The 17,754-nt window shown below is 38.3% G+C and overlaps 1 protein-coding gene across 1 annotated transcript in view; it reads right to left on the bottom strand.

Moving 5' to 3' along the window:
* The window catches only part of LOC127432331 (transmembrane protein 132C-like), a 463,488-nt gene that overhangs the window by 12,772 nt on the left and 432,962 nt on the right, over positions 1-17,754 (bottom strand). Inside the window, exon 6 of the mRNA XM_051683250.1 lies at positions 421-626. Coding sequence (XP_051539210.1) covers positions 421-626 — 206 coding nt within the window. The remainder of the gene's footprint in view (positions 1-420; positions 627-17,754) is intronic.

Genomic DNA, 17,754 nt, shown 5'->3' with positions numbered 1-17,754 from the left:
GAAAAAAATAGTCTGATCACACACAGTTTTCTTTCTTTCTTTCTTTCTTTCTTTCTTTCTTAATTTCTTTCTCTTTTCCACCCTTTCATTTCTCACTCAGAGTCTATTACTTCAAATTTTTCTGCTCACCTAGGGGGAAGCATAGCATGTGGTATAAGTGTGTTTGTGTGTGTGTGATTTCTGGTGGTAACAGTTTTTTTTCAGGCAGAGAGACACAAATTGGCCAAAATGGGCCCAGCAGAGAGATTGAAGCAGACATATATCCACACGCACACAAACTATAGCATGAAAATGAAAGGGGATGGCAGTGGATGTCTCATGGCTGAAAAACTAAAGTGTGCCCTTCCCCCTACATCTGTATATAAGATGACTGCGCACACACATAAATATAAAATGCACTTCTCACTGTCTCACACACACCTTCTGTTGGTGATGATGGGTACCCTCCATCCTTTGACTTGGCTGAGTTCTGCATCAGAGACGTCAATCTGGAGCGGTAACCGTGGCACCCAGACGGTGAGCTCTAATTGGCTGGTCAAATAGAGGTAGGTAAAGTTCACTTGAAGAGAGACACGCCCCCTCATCTCTTTTCCATTCACCAACACTTCATCACAACCAAGAGATACCTATAAAGAGAGAGAGGAGAAAAAGGGAGTCTGGAGAAACTGAATAACAGAAGAGGTGATGTAGAGGCGAATCGAACAGTTTTGTGTGCTTTGTAATGGCTGTGGCATTTGGTTTGATTCTTCCCTATGCACTAACCACAATTACACTTATTTCAAGAAAAGAGAGAAAGCACCTTTTCACATAATTATAGTGTCTTGTTTTTATGCTCTCTGTCTTTTCTTTTTTCTAAGAAAACCCTTCTTTTCTTCTCCTCTTTATTTATCTAGACTTTTTTTCTGATGTTTTTCTCTATATTTTGTCCTCCATCTCACTCACTCACTGTGCAGTGATGAATGGTGGTCTGCATCTGCTGGACGTTTATGACACCTTGATGGGCTGTGTCTGTGTGACATTGTCATGGCAAACAGAGCGCTATCATTTTGCTACCGGCAAATCACACACACACAAGCTCAAGCAGCGTGAAGCAATCACATTTCACTATTACAGCTCAGGGTCACCGCGGGGGCATGCTGAAGTTTGTAACGAACATGTGTGTAAGTGTGTGTGTGCCCACAAATCACGTAAGATTCAAACTGTGAAGCTATTGTGTATTGTCCAGTGTTTTCATTTCATAAACATGTTTCCTAGCATACTTCCTATCGCTCATGAACATTTAATCTTGTGTAGCCTGATTCTGACCTGTCACCTGCGACATACAGTTTAGTCTACTATATTCCAGCTTATTTTGGACAAGAATAAAAACCTGTGCATCCTGAGCCCCCAAAAAGTTGTTACAGTCAGGCAATCTGATTGGAGCTTGTGAATTTCACAAGTGCTTTCCAGTTTTGTGAGCAATATGCATCAGACTGTTGGAGAACAGACTGTGGGCAGTCAGTGGATGGCTGTCTGATGCTGAGACTAATGATTACCTTACAATGAGAGAGAGAGAGATAGATGAGTGATGGAAAAATAAATAAGAACAGTGAAGATGAATATTCAAACTCATCATTATGTTATATGCCATAATGAGTTAATGAAGTTTAGGAAATGGGCTTGATTTGTTTGATTAATTTCAGTCATTTGACACACAGGTGTGTATTCTAATCAACATTGTATGCTTAGTCCTTTGATGTGTATACCTACACTGAACCAAATCAACGTGGGTGCAAATCATTTTGAAGAAAATGTCTAAAGATCTAGGAATGCTTATACAACAGGGAGGTTGAGAGCAAGAGAGAAAGATAATGATTGATTAAATTGGCATACTAAAGAGACAGTTAAACAAAGACCTTTATAAATGTCCAAAAGTCCAAATAAAATGCAATGTGATTCATTCAATGCAAGCAATTAGGCTGATCATATGAACTAAAGAAATGCCATTTCATCAAAGCAAATGCATTCACTCTTACATGCATTCTATCGGAAGCCCTGAGAGGAAGTGTAACAGAACCCATTCCGTGGCTGTATTTATATAGGATGTAATGTTCTACCACACAAACACACAGGGTGATGGTTGATAAAAGGAACCCTTTACAAGCCCTCAAGTCTTTGTATGTGTGTGACTCTCAGAGAGCAATTACCCACAATTCCCTGCAAGGATGATATGCTCATTTTCTCTACCTTTGCTACCATCACTGCTCTTGCAATTTGCACCTTTTTCAATCCACCCATCTTTCTGAACATCTCCAGTGTTGGTCTAAGAGCTGCCGCCCCCATCATTCTCTGCTGCAGAAATGATTGTGTCAGGTCTGAGGACCGTGAGGCTAATGGCAAAGGAAAATGGCAGCTGATGTGGCATGTGGCCACATCAGAACATCAAAAACACAACATGAGATAAATATTGTGGTGTCTGGTACACAACGTTGTATTTATGTTGATCATTAAATAAATAAATAAAAATGTATTCAATTAAGCAGTATAATTATGCAAGGAAATACCCAGCCTGATCTCATGGACATTACGTGACCATGGCAACATTTTTGCAAAAACTAAATGACATGCTTCATTACACTTTTGGCTGCAGTTTCCCAGTGATATGCCCAGCAGGGGGTGCCAAAAGCAAGTGAAATGGTGTTGTAATCAGACGTGATTTTAAGGTGAATAATAGATAGAGGTTTTCATGAGTAAAACGTACCTCCCTAACCTAAAACTTTTATGTAAGCCTAACCAATATTGATCTAAAATAAAATTAGAGTTACACAAAACAGAAATGCTTACCCTAAACCAATGCCTGAACCTAGCTGAGAGTGTCCAAAAACAAAATGAGAAATAAAAAGTATATTTTCTGAAGCAACCACATCATTTCGTGTTGCTTCTAATGAGACTATCATCTCACGTGTCAACTTGATTGCTTCACTGGTTTTGAACCACGGTCCGAGTTCAAAGTCCAACACTCTGTCAGGTGAGCTACCACGGAAGCTAATCACACCGGAATAAGTGTGTAAATATAGGTGAGTCACGGGGAGTAACGGAATACATGTAATGGGATTACGTATTTAAAATACAACATATAAGTAACTGTATTCCACTGCAGTTATAATTTAAATCATTGGTAATTAGAATACAGTTACATTCAAAATGTATTTTGATTACTGAAGAGATTACTTTGCATTTTATTGTCATCTGTTTCATTAATATTTAGTCCTTTCAGATGGAAAACATTTATATATATATATATATATATATATATATATATATATATATATATGATGTGATCCAAAGTGCATTTGAACAGCGGTGAAACACTTTCTTATGATGTGTTACATTCATACGAGCAGACAGAGAAGTTTGAAGTAAGTTTGGAGCAGAAGAATTAGAAATAAACCTTATGTAAATTGTCAGATTTATGCTGAACTAAAATGCTATTTCTAGCCATTTATGTTACCAGGAACGATCATATTTTTTTTTATCAAGAAAATTTACATTAGATCATAATTTCTTTTTTTTCTAGTAATACCTTTGATATTAGGGCAAAAATCGTATTCTTGATAATACTTTTTGTATTGTTTTCCTGTAAAAATATCAAAAAAATCCTTAAAACAAATCAGTTTGATTAATCTTGTTTTAGAAACAACACTGCATAAGATATTTAGGTTTTTCAGAGAATGTATTTTTAACATGTGTATTTTGTCTTACAGTACTGGCAGAGTTTTTATAGTCAAAACAAGTGAAAAAAATTTACCAGTGCTGAAGAAGTAATCCAAAGTATTTAGAATACGTTACTGACCTTGAGTAATCTAATGGAATACGTTACAGTTTACATTTTACAGCATGTATTCTGTAATCTGTAGTGGAATACATTTCAGAAGTAACACTCCAAATCCTGAATACAAGTGTTAAAATGTATCAGGGTTCCCACAATTTTCAAGGACATTTCTTAGGACATTTTCTAAGGACATGTTTTATACCACACGGTGGTAAAATTAAAGCAAAAAACACATGAGAGGTCAGTAAAATTGTGCTTATTGGAAGGTTATTTAAAAAAAAAATTCTGTATTCGACAGTTTAAATAAATGTAATCATCGAAGTGGTGTCTAACCAAATGAATTTGTCAAAACTTTAAATGAAAACAGCATTATTTTAATTAATAACATTTTTCAACATAACATTGCATTATTTTATCAAATGATGTGCTTTTCTACAAAATCCTCACAGCACAATTCAATCAACACTGGAGATATTTTTGTCAAATGAGGTTCTGCACAAAAGAACATCACAGATGTGAGATATTGCTTTAGTATTGTTATTTAATTGCATTAAACATGATATTTTTTTCCCATTCCACGTGTCCATTTAAATAGAGATTATATTTTGGCATTTCTGTGTATTTTTGACAGTAGTTTCTCAGCTAAGGATAATCAGTTTGTCCCAGTGTGATAATTAAACACCAAAAAAACTATAATTTCATTACAATAAATATATTATGTATGTATGTATGTGCTGCACATTTCAGAGCACTCAGCTCACTGTCATCTACTAGACACATACACATAGCAAATTATATACTTATTTTATTAAATCGCAGCCTTTTGCGGTTTAATAATCACAATTGGACATATTTAAATTTTTATTTCACTAACTGTGCATTCAAACATTCATTTTTGTCCCAAAAATGTAAAATTCCATGACATTCCACATCTTATAGTTAATGCAATTTTTATGACTGGATTTAGTGATTCCATCCATGTTTTCCGCATTGCAGAAATCATAGGCCCTACATGTGGTAACGGCGGTGTAAGCAGACTACAATCGTTGAATTATTACATCCCGAGGTGTAAAGGCCGCATCACCACGCTACCACCTCCCGAGGTGGAATTATAAAATTTATAAAAATGTGAATTTATAAAAAATAAAAAAAAGTTTTACAACTCAAATGTTTTTGAATACACTATAGCAGTGTTGGGGGGAAAAAATGCACTATTTCAATGTAATAAAAACCCTGTCAGCAACACAATCATACAGTTTAAATATCCTAAAATATTTTCCAGGACAAATAATTATTTTCCAGGACATTTAGGTGTTTTTCTCATTTTCCATGACTTTTCCATGACTGGAAAACTGGATTTCCAGGACGTGTGAGAACCCTGGGTATCGTTTTTAAAACGATGCCTTAGAGTAAAAGTGTTCAATTTCATAACACAACAGTGTGTGAGTAATAGAGCGAAAAATAAGTGTATATAAAGTAATAATCAGACATTTTACTTGTGATTTGTGTGATAAACCATACAGTTGTTGTAGCGCCTCTAGTGTTAATTTCACCAGGAAACTGCAGTGAAACATTGAACGTGGCACGTAGAAGTCAGTTTGCAAAAATGTAGTTATAGGAGTGGCAAAGCCTTCTCTGCTGGCCTAACATGCCTAATAAATAAACATGTTTTCATCTTTTCATTCTCATTCACCCTTCTTCCTATGTATTTTCAATTGTTTTCCACTCCAAATTCATCTACAAACGAATAGGGGAAAACTAAGTTTATCCAATCAGAATTTCTTTCTTGATGTGTACAAGCAAAGCGTGACGGCTGTTTCACAAATCGCATGCCCGAAGCCAAGCTCGTTAGCCGAAGCAGCGTGTGAGTCTAAGCTCCACCCCGTTAAGCCCTTATGAATTTCTACAGAATCCCTCAACAGTGCAAGTGAATAGGCATCTACTGTCAGATTGTCAGATTCATCAGCCAATCAGATTTATTTATTTGTTGTTGGTGGGTGTGGTCTTTAGGATATGTCCAGGTCGAGGCCTTCTAGAAGGCCTTGAGTGACGCAGTCATGCATTTAAGAAATGTACGTAATTCAAAAGCGAAGAACGTGAGACCAAGCTGACCAGTCGACTGTCACTGCCGCTATCGCAACTGAGAAAGAGATCCTTATGAATTTAAAAAACCTGAGATGTTCTGCATGATCGTGTGATTATTTAATTGATTAAACAGGAAAGGAGGGCTGATTTTCACTTTAAGTAAATTGGTAAATGCTTTTTGCATTGTTATAGCAACATCTGGAGTTTTCTAAATTAGGCTGGCTTGAGCATTCAGTGTCGTTTCAAGTTTTGAAATGTAATCATGTACCCTGATGAAACTAAATTTATTTCAAGCAATATTTAAAATGCAAATATTATTAGATAGCTTTTTCCAGGAATTATAGACCTCCTTGGTAGATTCATATGAAAGAATATGATTTTTAAATGTCAGTTCGGGAGACGTTCACTTAACATAATCATGCTGCAGTCCAAATTAGGCTTGCTTGAGCATTCAGTGTCATGTCAAGTTTTGGCTTTTGTGTGTGGACGTTTTAAAAATGTCAATTGGTATTAGTTGGCTGCGACATATGTATGATGTCCATAGGCATAGGGTGTCTTATTCATTGTGAAATGGTGTTTTCTTAATGGCATGAATCGCACTAAAGGCCTAGACTTAAAATGCACAGGCCGACACGGAGTTATAGTAATGTTCATTCTATGATACTAGGTTGGAAATACCAGAGCTTGCAAGGCAGAAACAAGAAGTGATTTTTTTTCTTTTACAGTGGGCTAGTTTTTTTTTTTTTTTTTTTTAAACAATCGGGCTAATCAGCCAAGAAGAGGGATAAAGGCAGCCGGATGCGGCAGTTCGGGAGAGAGAGAGCCACACGCAGCTGCCTTTATCCCTCTCCTCGGCTGATTAGCCCAAATGGGAGCCAGGCATGCGTAGTCACAGCCCAGCCCCACCCTCCTCCTTGTCACAGATAGATAGATAAATTCAGCAAAAAGAGAAACATCCTCTCACTTTCAACTGCTTTTATTTTCAGCAAACCTAACGTGTAAATATTTGTATGAACATGAAAAGATTCAACAACTAAGACATAAACTGAACAAGTTTCATAGACATGTGACTAACAGAAATGGAATAATGTCAAAATCAAAAGTAACAGTCAGTATCTGGTGTGGCCACCGCAGTGCACCTCCTCCTCATGGACTGCACCAGATTTGCCAGTTCTTGCTGTGAGATGTTACCCCACTCTTCCACCAAGGCACTTGCAAGTTCCCAGACATTTCTGGGGGGAATGGCCCTCACCCTCACCCTCCAGTCCAACAGGTCCCAGATGTGCTCAATGGGATTGAGATCCGGGCTCTTCGCTGGCCATGTCAGAACACTGACATTCCTGTCTTGCAGGAAATCATGCATAGAATGAGCAGTATGGCTGGTGACGTTGTCATGCTGGAGGGTCATGTCAGGATGAGCCTGCAGGAAGTGTACCACATGAGGGAGGAGGATATCTTCCCTCTAACGCACAGTATTGAGATTGCCTGCAATGACAACAAGCTCAATCCAATGATGCTGTGACACACCGCCCCAGACCATGACGGACCCTCCACCTCCACTGTGAGGACGATCAGCTATCATTCCTGTCTCCCTGTAGCACTGTCTTAGGCGTCTCACAGTACGGACATTGCAATTTATTGCCCTGGCCACATCTGCAGTCATCATGCCTCCCTGCAGCATGCCTAAGGATGTTCATGCAGATGAGCAGGGACCCTGGGCATCTTTCTTTTGGTGTTTTTCAGAGTCAGTAGAAAGGTCTCTTTAGTGTCTTAAGTTTTTTCATTGAGCAAGCATGGAAAACATTGTTTAAACCCTTTACAATAAAGATCCGTAAAGTTATTTGGATTTTTACAAAATTATCTTTAAAATACAGTGTCCTGGAAAAGGGACTGTCACAGGTTAACCTGCTGACTATATAAACTTGGACTTACAAACATACACCCATATCACTTGTACTGTGCATTGTGGCAAATTAACATCTGTGTACACAACAGGAAGGTGTTATGGAGTTTTTGTGTTGTTCAGTCTAAAGTTTGTTACTGCTGAGTTTACAACTCCTTATAGTTTGTTTTCTTAAAGTTTGTCACTGTTTTTCTAAAAGAACAAAATGCCAGAACATACAATAATTCATGTGACAATTACCTTTATTTTTCCACAAATTTTCCACAAACCTGGTAGCAGTTAAACTTCCCGGTTCACACTCTGTACAACCAAACCCATAATCTGGGTCAATCCATTTTTGTGTGATGTCAGAGGGGAGAATTTAAGAACAGTTGTTTTTGGCCATTTAATTTGTTGTTAAACTTTCTTCTGTTAATGGTTGTTGTATTACCTGTTTGGGAAGTTTAAGTCTTGTTGTGTTGGGTGTTTAAAATATTTTATTTGATTGTTGCAAACTTTTTAGTTTATTCCTGTTAAGTTGGTATGCCCTGTAGGTGGGGCTTTAGCCTATAAATAAGCTTGCTGGCTAAATGCATTCAGTTCTGATTATGGATTGAGCAGTGTTGCAAACTTAGGCCATTCGGTTTAGCCAAATTAGCACATTGTTGCTGTTTTGTTTTCTCCTGCACTGTAAATATTTTTGCACCTTCCAATAAAACCCATTTTTGGATTATGTATCAACTTTTTGTACAGCACGTCATTTCCTTTTTCCACTCCAACTGTTTGGCCTCCTTACAGGGATGGTTTTTTTTTTTTTAATGAGTTTTAGATAGATAGAAAAAAAGCCACACATTCTATCAAAGTACATCAAGGGGAGATGTTTTATATTTAATTTTTTTTATGTAATCTTGAATTTCTTAATTTAATTCTAAAGGACCAAAAATACATAGCAAGTCTAAGAACAATATTAATATCTTGAAAACAAGGTGTATTTGCTAATGACACTACATGCTAATGTAACTGTTGTATTGCAGCTATTGCAGTTACTCAGTATTTTATGACACTGGTCTCTTGTGAACTTGTAGCATACATTTACACAGGGTTACCTAGTGTTCTCTCTCGCTACTTTTCTTGTGTCCTACAACTGATGGTATATCATTTAGTGACTTCGGTAGGGACCAGTACAAACACTTCCCTTCGTCAAAGCCAAAGAGCTGAGCCATGGATTTGATGACACTGAAAAATCGATTTAATCTCTGCCTCTATTTTAAAGAGAGGGGAAGAGGGGAAAAAACAAGAGAGAGAGAGAAAGAGAGAGACAGAGAGAGAGAGAGAGAGAGAGATGAAGGGCAAAATTGTTTTGTGGAGAAAAGCACTATAAAGGGAAAATTATGTCTCAAAAAGAAAGGCCAAACAAGCCAAAAAACAATGCACACAGGGGCAGGTTTTGGGAGAGGTTTTTAATGCCTATGTCAAATGAACTGTGTTTTCCCATATACACCGATCAGCCACAACATTAAAACCACCTGCCTAATATTGTGTTGGTCCCCCTCGTGCCGCCAAAACAGTGCCAACCCGCATCTAAGAATAGCATTCTGAGATGCTATTCTTCTCACCACAATTGTACAGAGCGGTTATCCGAGTTACCGTAGACTTTGTCAGTTCGAACCAGTCTGGCCATTCTCTGTTGAACTTTCTCATCAACAAGGCGTTTCCATATGCAGAACTGCCGCTCACTGGATGTTTTTTGTTTTTGGCACCATTCTGAGTAAATTCGAGAGACTGTTGTGTGTGTAAATTCCAGGAGATCAGCAGTTACACAAATACTCAAACCAGCCCGACTGATACCAACAATCATCCATGTGATTATTTAATTAATCAGCCAATTGTGTGCCAGCAGAGCAGTGCATAAAATCATTCAGATACAGGTCAGGAGCATCAGTTAATGTTCACATCAACTATCAGAATGGGGAAAAATGTGATCTCAGTGATTTTGACCGTGGCATGATTGTTGGTGCCAGATGGGCTGGTTAGAGTATTTCTGTAAATGCTGATCTCCTGGGATTTTCACACACAACAGTCTCTAGAATTTACTTAGAATTGTGCCAAAAACAAAAAAACATCCAGTGAGCGGCAGTTCTGTGGATGTAAACACCTTGTTGATGAGAAAGGTCAACAGAGAATGGCCAGACTGGTTCGAACTGAAAAGTCTATGGTAACACATATAACTGCTCTGTACAATTGTGGTGAGAAGAATAGCATTTTAGAATGGGGGGGGGGGGGGGGGGGTCAAAATCAAAAGTAACAGTCAGTATCTGGTGTGGCCACCAGCTGCATTAAGGTCATGGAGGGTCATGTCAGGATGAGCCTGCAGGAAGTGTACCACATGAGGGAGGATGTCTTCCCTGTAATGCACAGCATTGAGATTGCCTGCAATGACAACAAGCTCAATCCGATGATGCTGTGACACACCGCCCCGGACCATGACGGACCCTCCACCTCCAAATCAATCCCGCTCCAGAGTACAGGCCTCGGTGTAACGCTCATTCCTTCGACGATAAACGCGAGTCCGACCATCACCCCTGGAGAGACAAAACTGCAACTTGTCAGTGAAGAGCACTTTTTTGCCAGTCCTGTCTGGTCCAGCAAAGGTGGATCTGTGCCCGTAGGCGACAGTGATGTCTGGTAAGATCCTGCCTTACAACAGGCCTACAAGCCCTCAGTCCAGCCTCTCTCAGCCTATTGCGGACAGTCTGAGCACTGATGGAGGGATTGTGCATTCCTGGTGTAACTCGGGCAGTTGTTGTTTCCATCCTGTACCTGTCCCGCAGGTGTGATACTCGAATGTACCGATCCTGTGCAGGTGTTGTTACACGTGGTCTGCCACTGCGAGGATGATCAGCTGTCCTTCCTGTCTCCCTGTAGCGCTGTCTTAGGCGTCTCACAGTACGGACATTGCAATTTATTGCCCAGGCCACATCTGCAGTCCTCATGACTCCATGCAGCATGCCTAAGGCACGTTCACGCAGATGAGCAGGGACCATGGGCATCTTTCTTTTGGTGTTTTTCAGTAGAAAGGTCTCTTTAGTGTCCTAAGTTTTTATAACTGTGCTCTTAATTGCCTACTGTCTGTAAGCTGTTAGTTTCTTAACGACCATTCCACAGGTGCATGTTCATTAATTGTTTATGGTTCATTAAACAAGTATGGAAAACATTGTTTAAACACTTTACAATAAAGATCTGTAAAGTTATTTGGATTTTTACAAAATTATCTTTAAAATACAGTGTCCTGAAAAAGGGATGTTTCTTTTTTTTGTTATTATGAAATTTCTTGGCATTTTGCTTTCTGATGTTTTCTTACATGATCATAAAACAAGACAAAAAAAGTTCATTTTTGGCTATATTTTTTCGTAAAACACCTGATTAGGTTTATGAATTCCTTTAAAAAGACAAAGAACTAACCTTTAAGGCAATAATTAAAGTCTCATTCTAGTGTCAATCTATGTGCATTTACAACTTTACTAATTTGAGACTTCATATACAGATCGTCCCAACGGTGCTGATCCCACCCACCCTACTCAATACCACTTCTGTAAGAAAACAGTTTGTTGTCTCTCCTGTCTGTTTTGTCTTCTTTTCTCCACTTTTACCCATACAATTCTATCTGTTCTGTGTCTTCTTCCACTCCTTGCTGGTCTCTGTAGTGATAAATCACAGATTATTTGGCTGACAATGCTAAACACTGCCAGGTGCCACAATTCACCAATCCCATCACCCGCCCAACTCGCAAATTACTCGGAAGAATTGGCAGTTGCCGCTCCACGGTGTTGAGGAGGAAGAGAGAGATATAGATTGGTGGGGGGTAAAGAGGAGGCAATAGAGATAGAGAGCAGAAAAGAGAATGGAAAGAAAAAAAGAGGAGACAAAGACGGTGGGCATCAGCTGGAAGGGGCGGATTCAATTTCCTGGACAGGCAAGAACAGCTTTGGTTCACTGGTTGCCGAGCAATGGTCAGATAGAAGGAGAGGTTTTTAAAACAGACTGATGATCTTGCACAGTGTTCATCTTCACTTTTACTGTTATTGGATCAAAAAAGGACAAATTATGATGTCAAAGTAGATAAAAATGTAAAACCTCCAAACACCTAGATATAAATGCTTCTAAAGGTTCATAAAAGTGTAATCTTTTTATTTATGTTGGCTTAGATAAAAAATAAAAAAAATAAAAAAAGGCATAATATTTGTATTTTACTAGTGTGTACTCGCAAATGCACACTGAAAAGTTGCAGTCACCTTTCTTCCACTAAGTTTAAGCCAGAATTTAACTTAAATTTAGAGCATTTCCACTGCAGAGGGTGAGACATTCAGATTCCAAACTCTAAATGTGACACAGCCTGAGGTTAGAAACTCCCATAGCACCCTGTATGTTATCAGTTTAAATATTCATCTGTAAATATTCTTCTTTAGGTAATTTCTCAAAATGCATCTGCTGAGTGAAATTTCTGATATTAGACCCACATGGTATAAACCCATCTCTGTTTCTCACTATGTTCAGTCTTGATGCACTTATCTTAGCATAATTAGAATTTTTTGTGATTGATCATAAAGCTCGTAACCTGTCGCCTTGCATTCATGATGTGAGACTTAAAAGCTCTGCAAATGATCAGTGTCACAGAGGAACAAAGGGGAAAGATGAAAAATAAATGGATAGAGAAGGAGATAGAGAGGGGAATTAGAGTTCAAAAGTGTGGTGCTAACCTTAAGTCTGATCTCTTAAAACAATCTGAGAGTTTAATTTGCTTGATTCTTGTTGACATGACATCAGCTAACTCCAAATATCTGAAAATGCTGTTATCGTACCATGAAATCATTTCAGTGTCACCAACCAAACTCATTAATTTCTCATTTAGAAGATGCTTTTATCCAATGTGAGTTTGGGTACACTAAAAGTAAAGATAGTTGAGCAAGGGTTCAATATTGATAGGAGATCTTAGTATCTCTTCATTACTTTGGTTAACCCAAGCAGGGATTCATAACCCTGGGTGAAACATGCTGCTAATTAGGGGTGTAACGATCCATTGATCTGGATTGATGTATCTATCAAATAACCAATGATGCAATGACATCGATGCAACGCATAAACATCTGTGTATTTTTTTAAATGCACCTTTATTTTGTTACTCTCAAAATAGCCATCCGTGCGGGGGTCCTCCTGAGTATTTTGCGGTAGCCGGTGCTCAACAGTCATTCACTATAGAAACTGTTCTCTCCTCTGCCATGTTAAATATTTATATCTCCTTCCAACAAGGGAACTCCGCTCAAACGTAAGCTCTGTCACTCCGTCTGTTGTGTCTCTCAGTGGTGATAAGCCTTAATGGTGAAGCTGTTAGTTTAACTGCATTTCCCAGCGGTAATGTAGTAGTAGTCTGAGCGATCATGGAGAGAGACAAAACCGATAACTTCAATTAAACGTTCGCTGACTGACATGTGCTGACTCAATGCATGTCAAACTTTACTGGCTCATAACACATAAAAATAGTCTTCTGTCGTTGGTTGCATTTGTAGCATAATAAATATAACTGATTGTAAAAAAAAAAAGCACATAATATTGTTTCATATAGATCGCAGGCCCCTGAATCAGCTCGAAATGATATCATGGCAGACTTTGAGGTCTTGTATCGTACATAACTACATAAACTGGTAGTGCTAATACAGCTAATGCTTTAGAAATATTAAAACAAAGCAGTGCAACATTGAGTGCGGCAAAATACAGTTTCCTCCCCGGAGAGTCAGCGCTGAGTGCTCACAGCCCAGTAGTATCCAACTTCAGAACAGAGCAGCTAGTTTAAAATAGTATAGTTAAGAGCTCGAAGGTCGATGGAAAACGTTAAGTAGATTGTAGCGTTACAATCTAGCGAGACTTGTTAATCTCTGCTTTTGACGATGAAATGTAAAAAAGTATGAGCACAATACAAGTGCACATGTGATAAGCTGGTACATATGGCAGTAAAAGTGTTTACAACGACATGGAAGCGGGAATAAAGGGAATAAATTTATGTGTGCTTATCGGTTTTGCTCAAACCTTTAAATAATATTGCCATATTTACATATATCATAAAGCCAGAGGTCAGGTTCTTCTTAAGGGTTTTTCTCTCCACTAACATTAAATGGAGTTTTTTTTCCCCTTGCAACAGTCACCTTTAGCTTGCTCACTGTGGGCTTTAATGGCATGATGTTCTACAAAGCTGCTTTGAAACTATATTTATTGTGAAAAGTGCTATATAAATAAAAATGAAATAAATAAAAAATTCTCAAGAAGTTTTTCTCATAACAATCTGCTAATACAGTAAATGCAGTGCTATTGTTTAAGTTACTTTATTATGGAGCTTTATCAGTTGGGTGCAATCCAAGATAAAATGGCAAAGCATGCCATAGCATGCAACATGGAGTTCTTGTGTGTTTATATATAACATCTCCCAGGCAAATACTGGCAGATTCCGTCTCACTGTGAGTTATCTGACATACAGTACACTGACAGACATATGGAAACTTTTTGTTGTGCTAAAAGGCTTTTTCTACTGAATTATTCAACAATATGGTGTCATTCCCATAAACACCTTTAGAACAAAGCTTCCATCTGCGTGCGTGTGTGTGTGTGTGTGTGTGTGTGTGTGTGTGTGTGTGTGTGTGTGTGTGTGTGTGTGTGTGTGTGTGTGATAAACAGTTTTCAGACAGAAGTAATGGAGAAAGGGACTGACATAGCTGCTGGTGCTGTGTGTAATGAAAGCATTTCTAATCAAATATGCTCCAAGAGTTTCACTTCAAATGATATAATGGCATACTGTGTAACTAAATACACACGCTCATGCAGATGGAAGTGTCGCTTTTAGGTGTTTATGGGAAACAATGCCAGATTGTAGCTGAAATATTGGGGTATCTGAGAAATCAAGTGCCCAGAAGATGACTTTCAGTGTTTACTGAATGCTAACGTTTCTATTTTGCCTGCTCACTGGAATAAAACTCTGTCATGGAGGAATGGTGTTATAGTTTCATTGTTCTAAAAATCTGTATATGTATATGTGTATCTATAAACTTGTCTCAAAAAAAGGACTTTGTTTTTAGTTCATCTCCCAAAGAGAATATGTTGATGGGATTAGACCACTAATAATAATATCAGACATATTGGGGACACACATGACTTATATACCTATGCAAATATTATGTAAATATCCTGCATATCAATTTGAAAAGTTAGAAAAGGACTGGCTTTCCATTCTAGGACCTTGTGTGCTACAGAAAGTCTCTGAAGACTATGATGTGAATTGAATAATGATAAAAAGCATAGGCATAGTTCATCAAAAATACATTTTATGTCATCATTTACTCACCCTCATGTCATTCCAAACCTGAATGTTTTTTTTTTTTTTTTGTCTTAAAGCGTGATGTTTGAATGCACATAAAAACTAATATGTTTTGAGAGCTCAGTGGAGAGGAAGATTTTCAGCGAATAGGGGTTTAAATGATCAGCCTTTTTCTAACAAAAAGGACTTAATTGTGCTTTATTCTCATTTTCAGTATCTCAACAGCCTCTGTTTTCATTCATTTTTATCATAAGGAAAAGAGCAGTCTGGACATTAAACTAAACATCTTTTTTTGTGTTAATTCAGGTAAAACATACAGGTATGGAAATGACACAACGCTGAGTAAATGTTCATTTTTGGGATCCGGGTTAGTAGCAAAATGGTTGTTTCAATGCTAGGAACCGGACAATTTTTGTAGTATGTTTCAGAAGACATTAGCGGATTTTGTGGAAACATTTCCATAGATGGACAAGTAGTAATTTAAACCAGTTGTGTGCTCGTCCTGTTCTGTTTTTGTCCAACCAATTTTATTAAACTTATATATATGGAGAAAAAAATTATAATTATTATAATCAAGGGGTATGAACAGTGTGAAACATGGAACAAGATAACCCATGATTATGTCTATCCAGTGTTAAGAATGAACCCTAAAAAACTGAACCCTATTCAGTGTTAAAATTCTATTGGCCAGCATGCATGGCTAGGAGGCCTAATAATGCTTTGTAAAAGACATTTAATATCTCCCATTGGGAAAATGAGGGTTTACGGAGGATGGTTAATTGATTCCTCGCCACTCCTTTTGTGTGGGTTAGGAGAAAGAGGAAGGTCAGATCAAAGGCTGTTACCAGAGCTAGAAATGACCCCTTGGAGGGTGTCAGAGGGTCCATTAGTTGTGAGTTATAGGTCCACTGGCAGAGCCAGCTGCATTATGGGAGCTTAGCTGTACTCACTGTACTTCCTAAGCACAGAATATGGAAGCTATCGATATAGTTTTAAAAGGGTGTTACAGTGATTTATTAGAGAATGTGATGTTTATTGGGGTTCATAAACGGATTATGTCCACATTATTCTGAAATCTGTATTATAACATCATTCTCTTTTTCGTGCATGTTAAAATTACTCAGGGCTTTGAATTTTACAGATTTTAACTTCATTACTTTGTAAAATCTGTGTTCAAAAGCCAGAAATGCTAGAAAACACAGAAATAAACAGTAGCTATGTTTCCATCCAATTTGTTCATTTAATTAAGGCGAAAAACCATAATATCGCAAAAACATTATACGAATAATGCCGATTCCATCCCATGTAATCAAATAATGCCGATTCCATCCCATGTAATCAAAAAAAACAAAATCATCACTTCCGGATAAACTGTTTTATTAATAAAATACTCACAGTTTAAGACATGCAGACAAAACACTTTAAAGAACTTTGTCTGGGAACGACAGCACTTCACACATATTTGGGAGCACAACTATGTGTGTGCGTTCCTCCTTCATTATGTCTTTGCCGTGCGGATCTATAACATATTTTTCAAAAGTATCAATAAATATAATATAATATAATAGAAATATAATATAATATGATATACATATAAGATGGCACCACAGATGGCTGCCTCGGTATGGAGCTCTCCAGTTCTTTTGCTGTTTTTGTTTGTTTGTCCTGTGTTTAGTAATTTATTTCCAATCAGTTTTACCAGAGACAAGCTGCTTAATATTCGGCAGCACACGCCAGACAAACGTTAACTGGTTTTTGATTATTCGGACGTTCTGTTGGACATTTTAGTCGGAGGGGCAGCGGTGCTGTACAAGGGCACTAAAAGACACAAATGTGGGACGCAAGCCGGTGCGCTGGTCAAGCTCCGACACAGCGGCTTTCGAACCGTGCTGCCAAGCATCCATCTAGCGAATCTCCGCTCTCTTCCAAACAAAGGGGACAAATGACTTCTCCTCACCCGAAAAATAAGGACTTTGCAAATTCTGCTGCATTGAGCTTCACGGAAACCTGGCTGAGTGAAGCCATTCCGGACAGCGCATTACATCTGCTGGGCTTCCAGCTGTTCAGAGCAGATTGCACCATGGAATTAACAGGGAAAACAAGAGGTGGTGGAACGTTACGTCAACGAATGTTGGTGTTCAGATGCAACAATGCTGAAGAAGATGTGTTGTCCTAATTTAGAGGCGCTCTTCATAAAATGTAAGCCTTTCTAATTGCCGTAGGAGTTTTCCTCGTGTATTCTTTTGAGTGTCTATATTCCTCCACACGCATGCCTGAACGCAGCGCTACAACAACTGGGTGATCAGATCACAGACAGTTTTCAGTTAATGACCCAGCATCAGTGTGGAGAGGCCTGAAAGACTTTACCAACTACAAGACACCATCCCCCAACATTGTAGTGAATCAACAACTGGCTAACGAACTGAATGTGTTTTACTGTAGATATGAAAAGCCCAGTAACACAACCCACACCTGCTCCAACCTTCACAGCACACAAACATTCACACCTCCTGCCACCACCTTCCTCCCCTCTCCTGCTACTCAACATGCACTTAAGATCTGTGAAGATGATGTGTGCCGGGACTTCCGGAAACAGATGACAAGAAAAGCACAGGG

The sequence above is a fragment of the Myxocyprinus asiaticus genome, chromosome 4, assembly GCF_019703515.2.
Source record: "Myxocyprinus asiaticus isolate MX2 ecotype Aquarium Trade chromosome 4, UBuf_Myxa_2, whole genome shotgun sequence".
NCBI lineage: Eukaryota > Metazoa > Chordata > Actinopteri > Cypriniformes > Catostomidae > Myxocyprinus > Myxocyprinus asiaticus.
The sequence above is the reverse complement of the archived record's forward strand: the minus strand, read 5'-3'. Positions and strand labels throughout refer to the sequence as shown.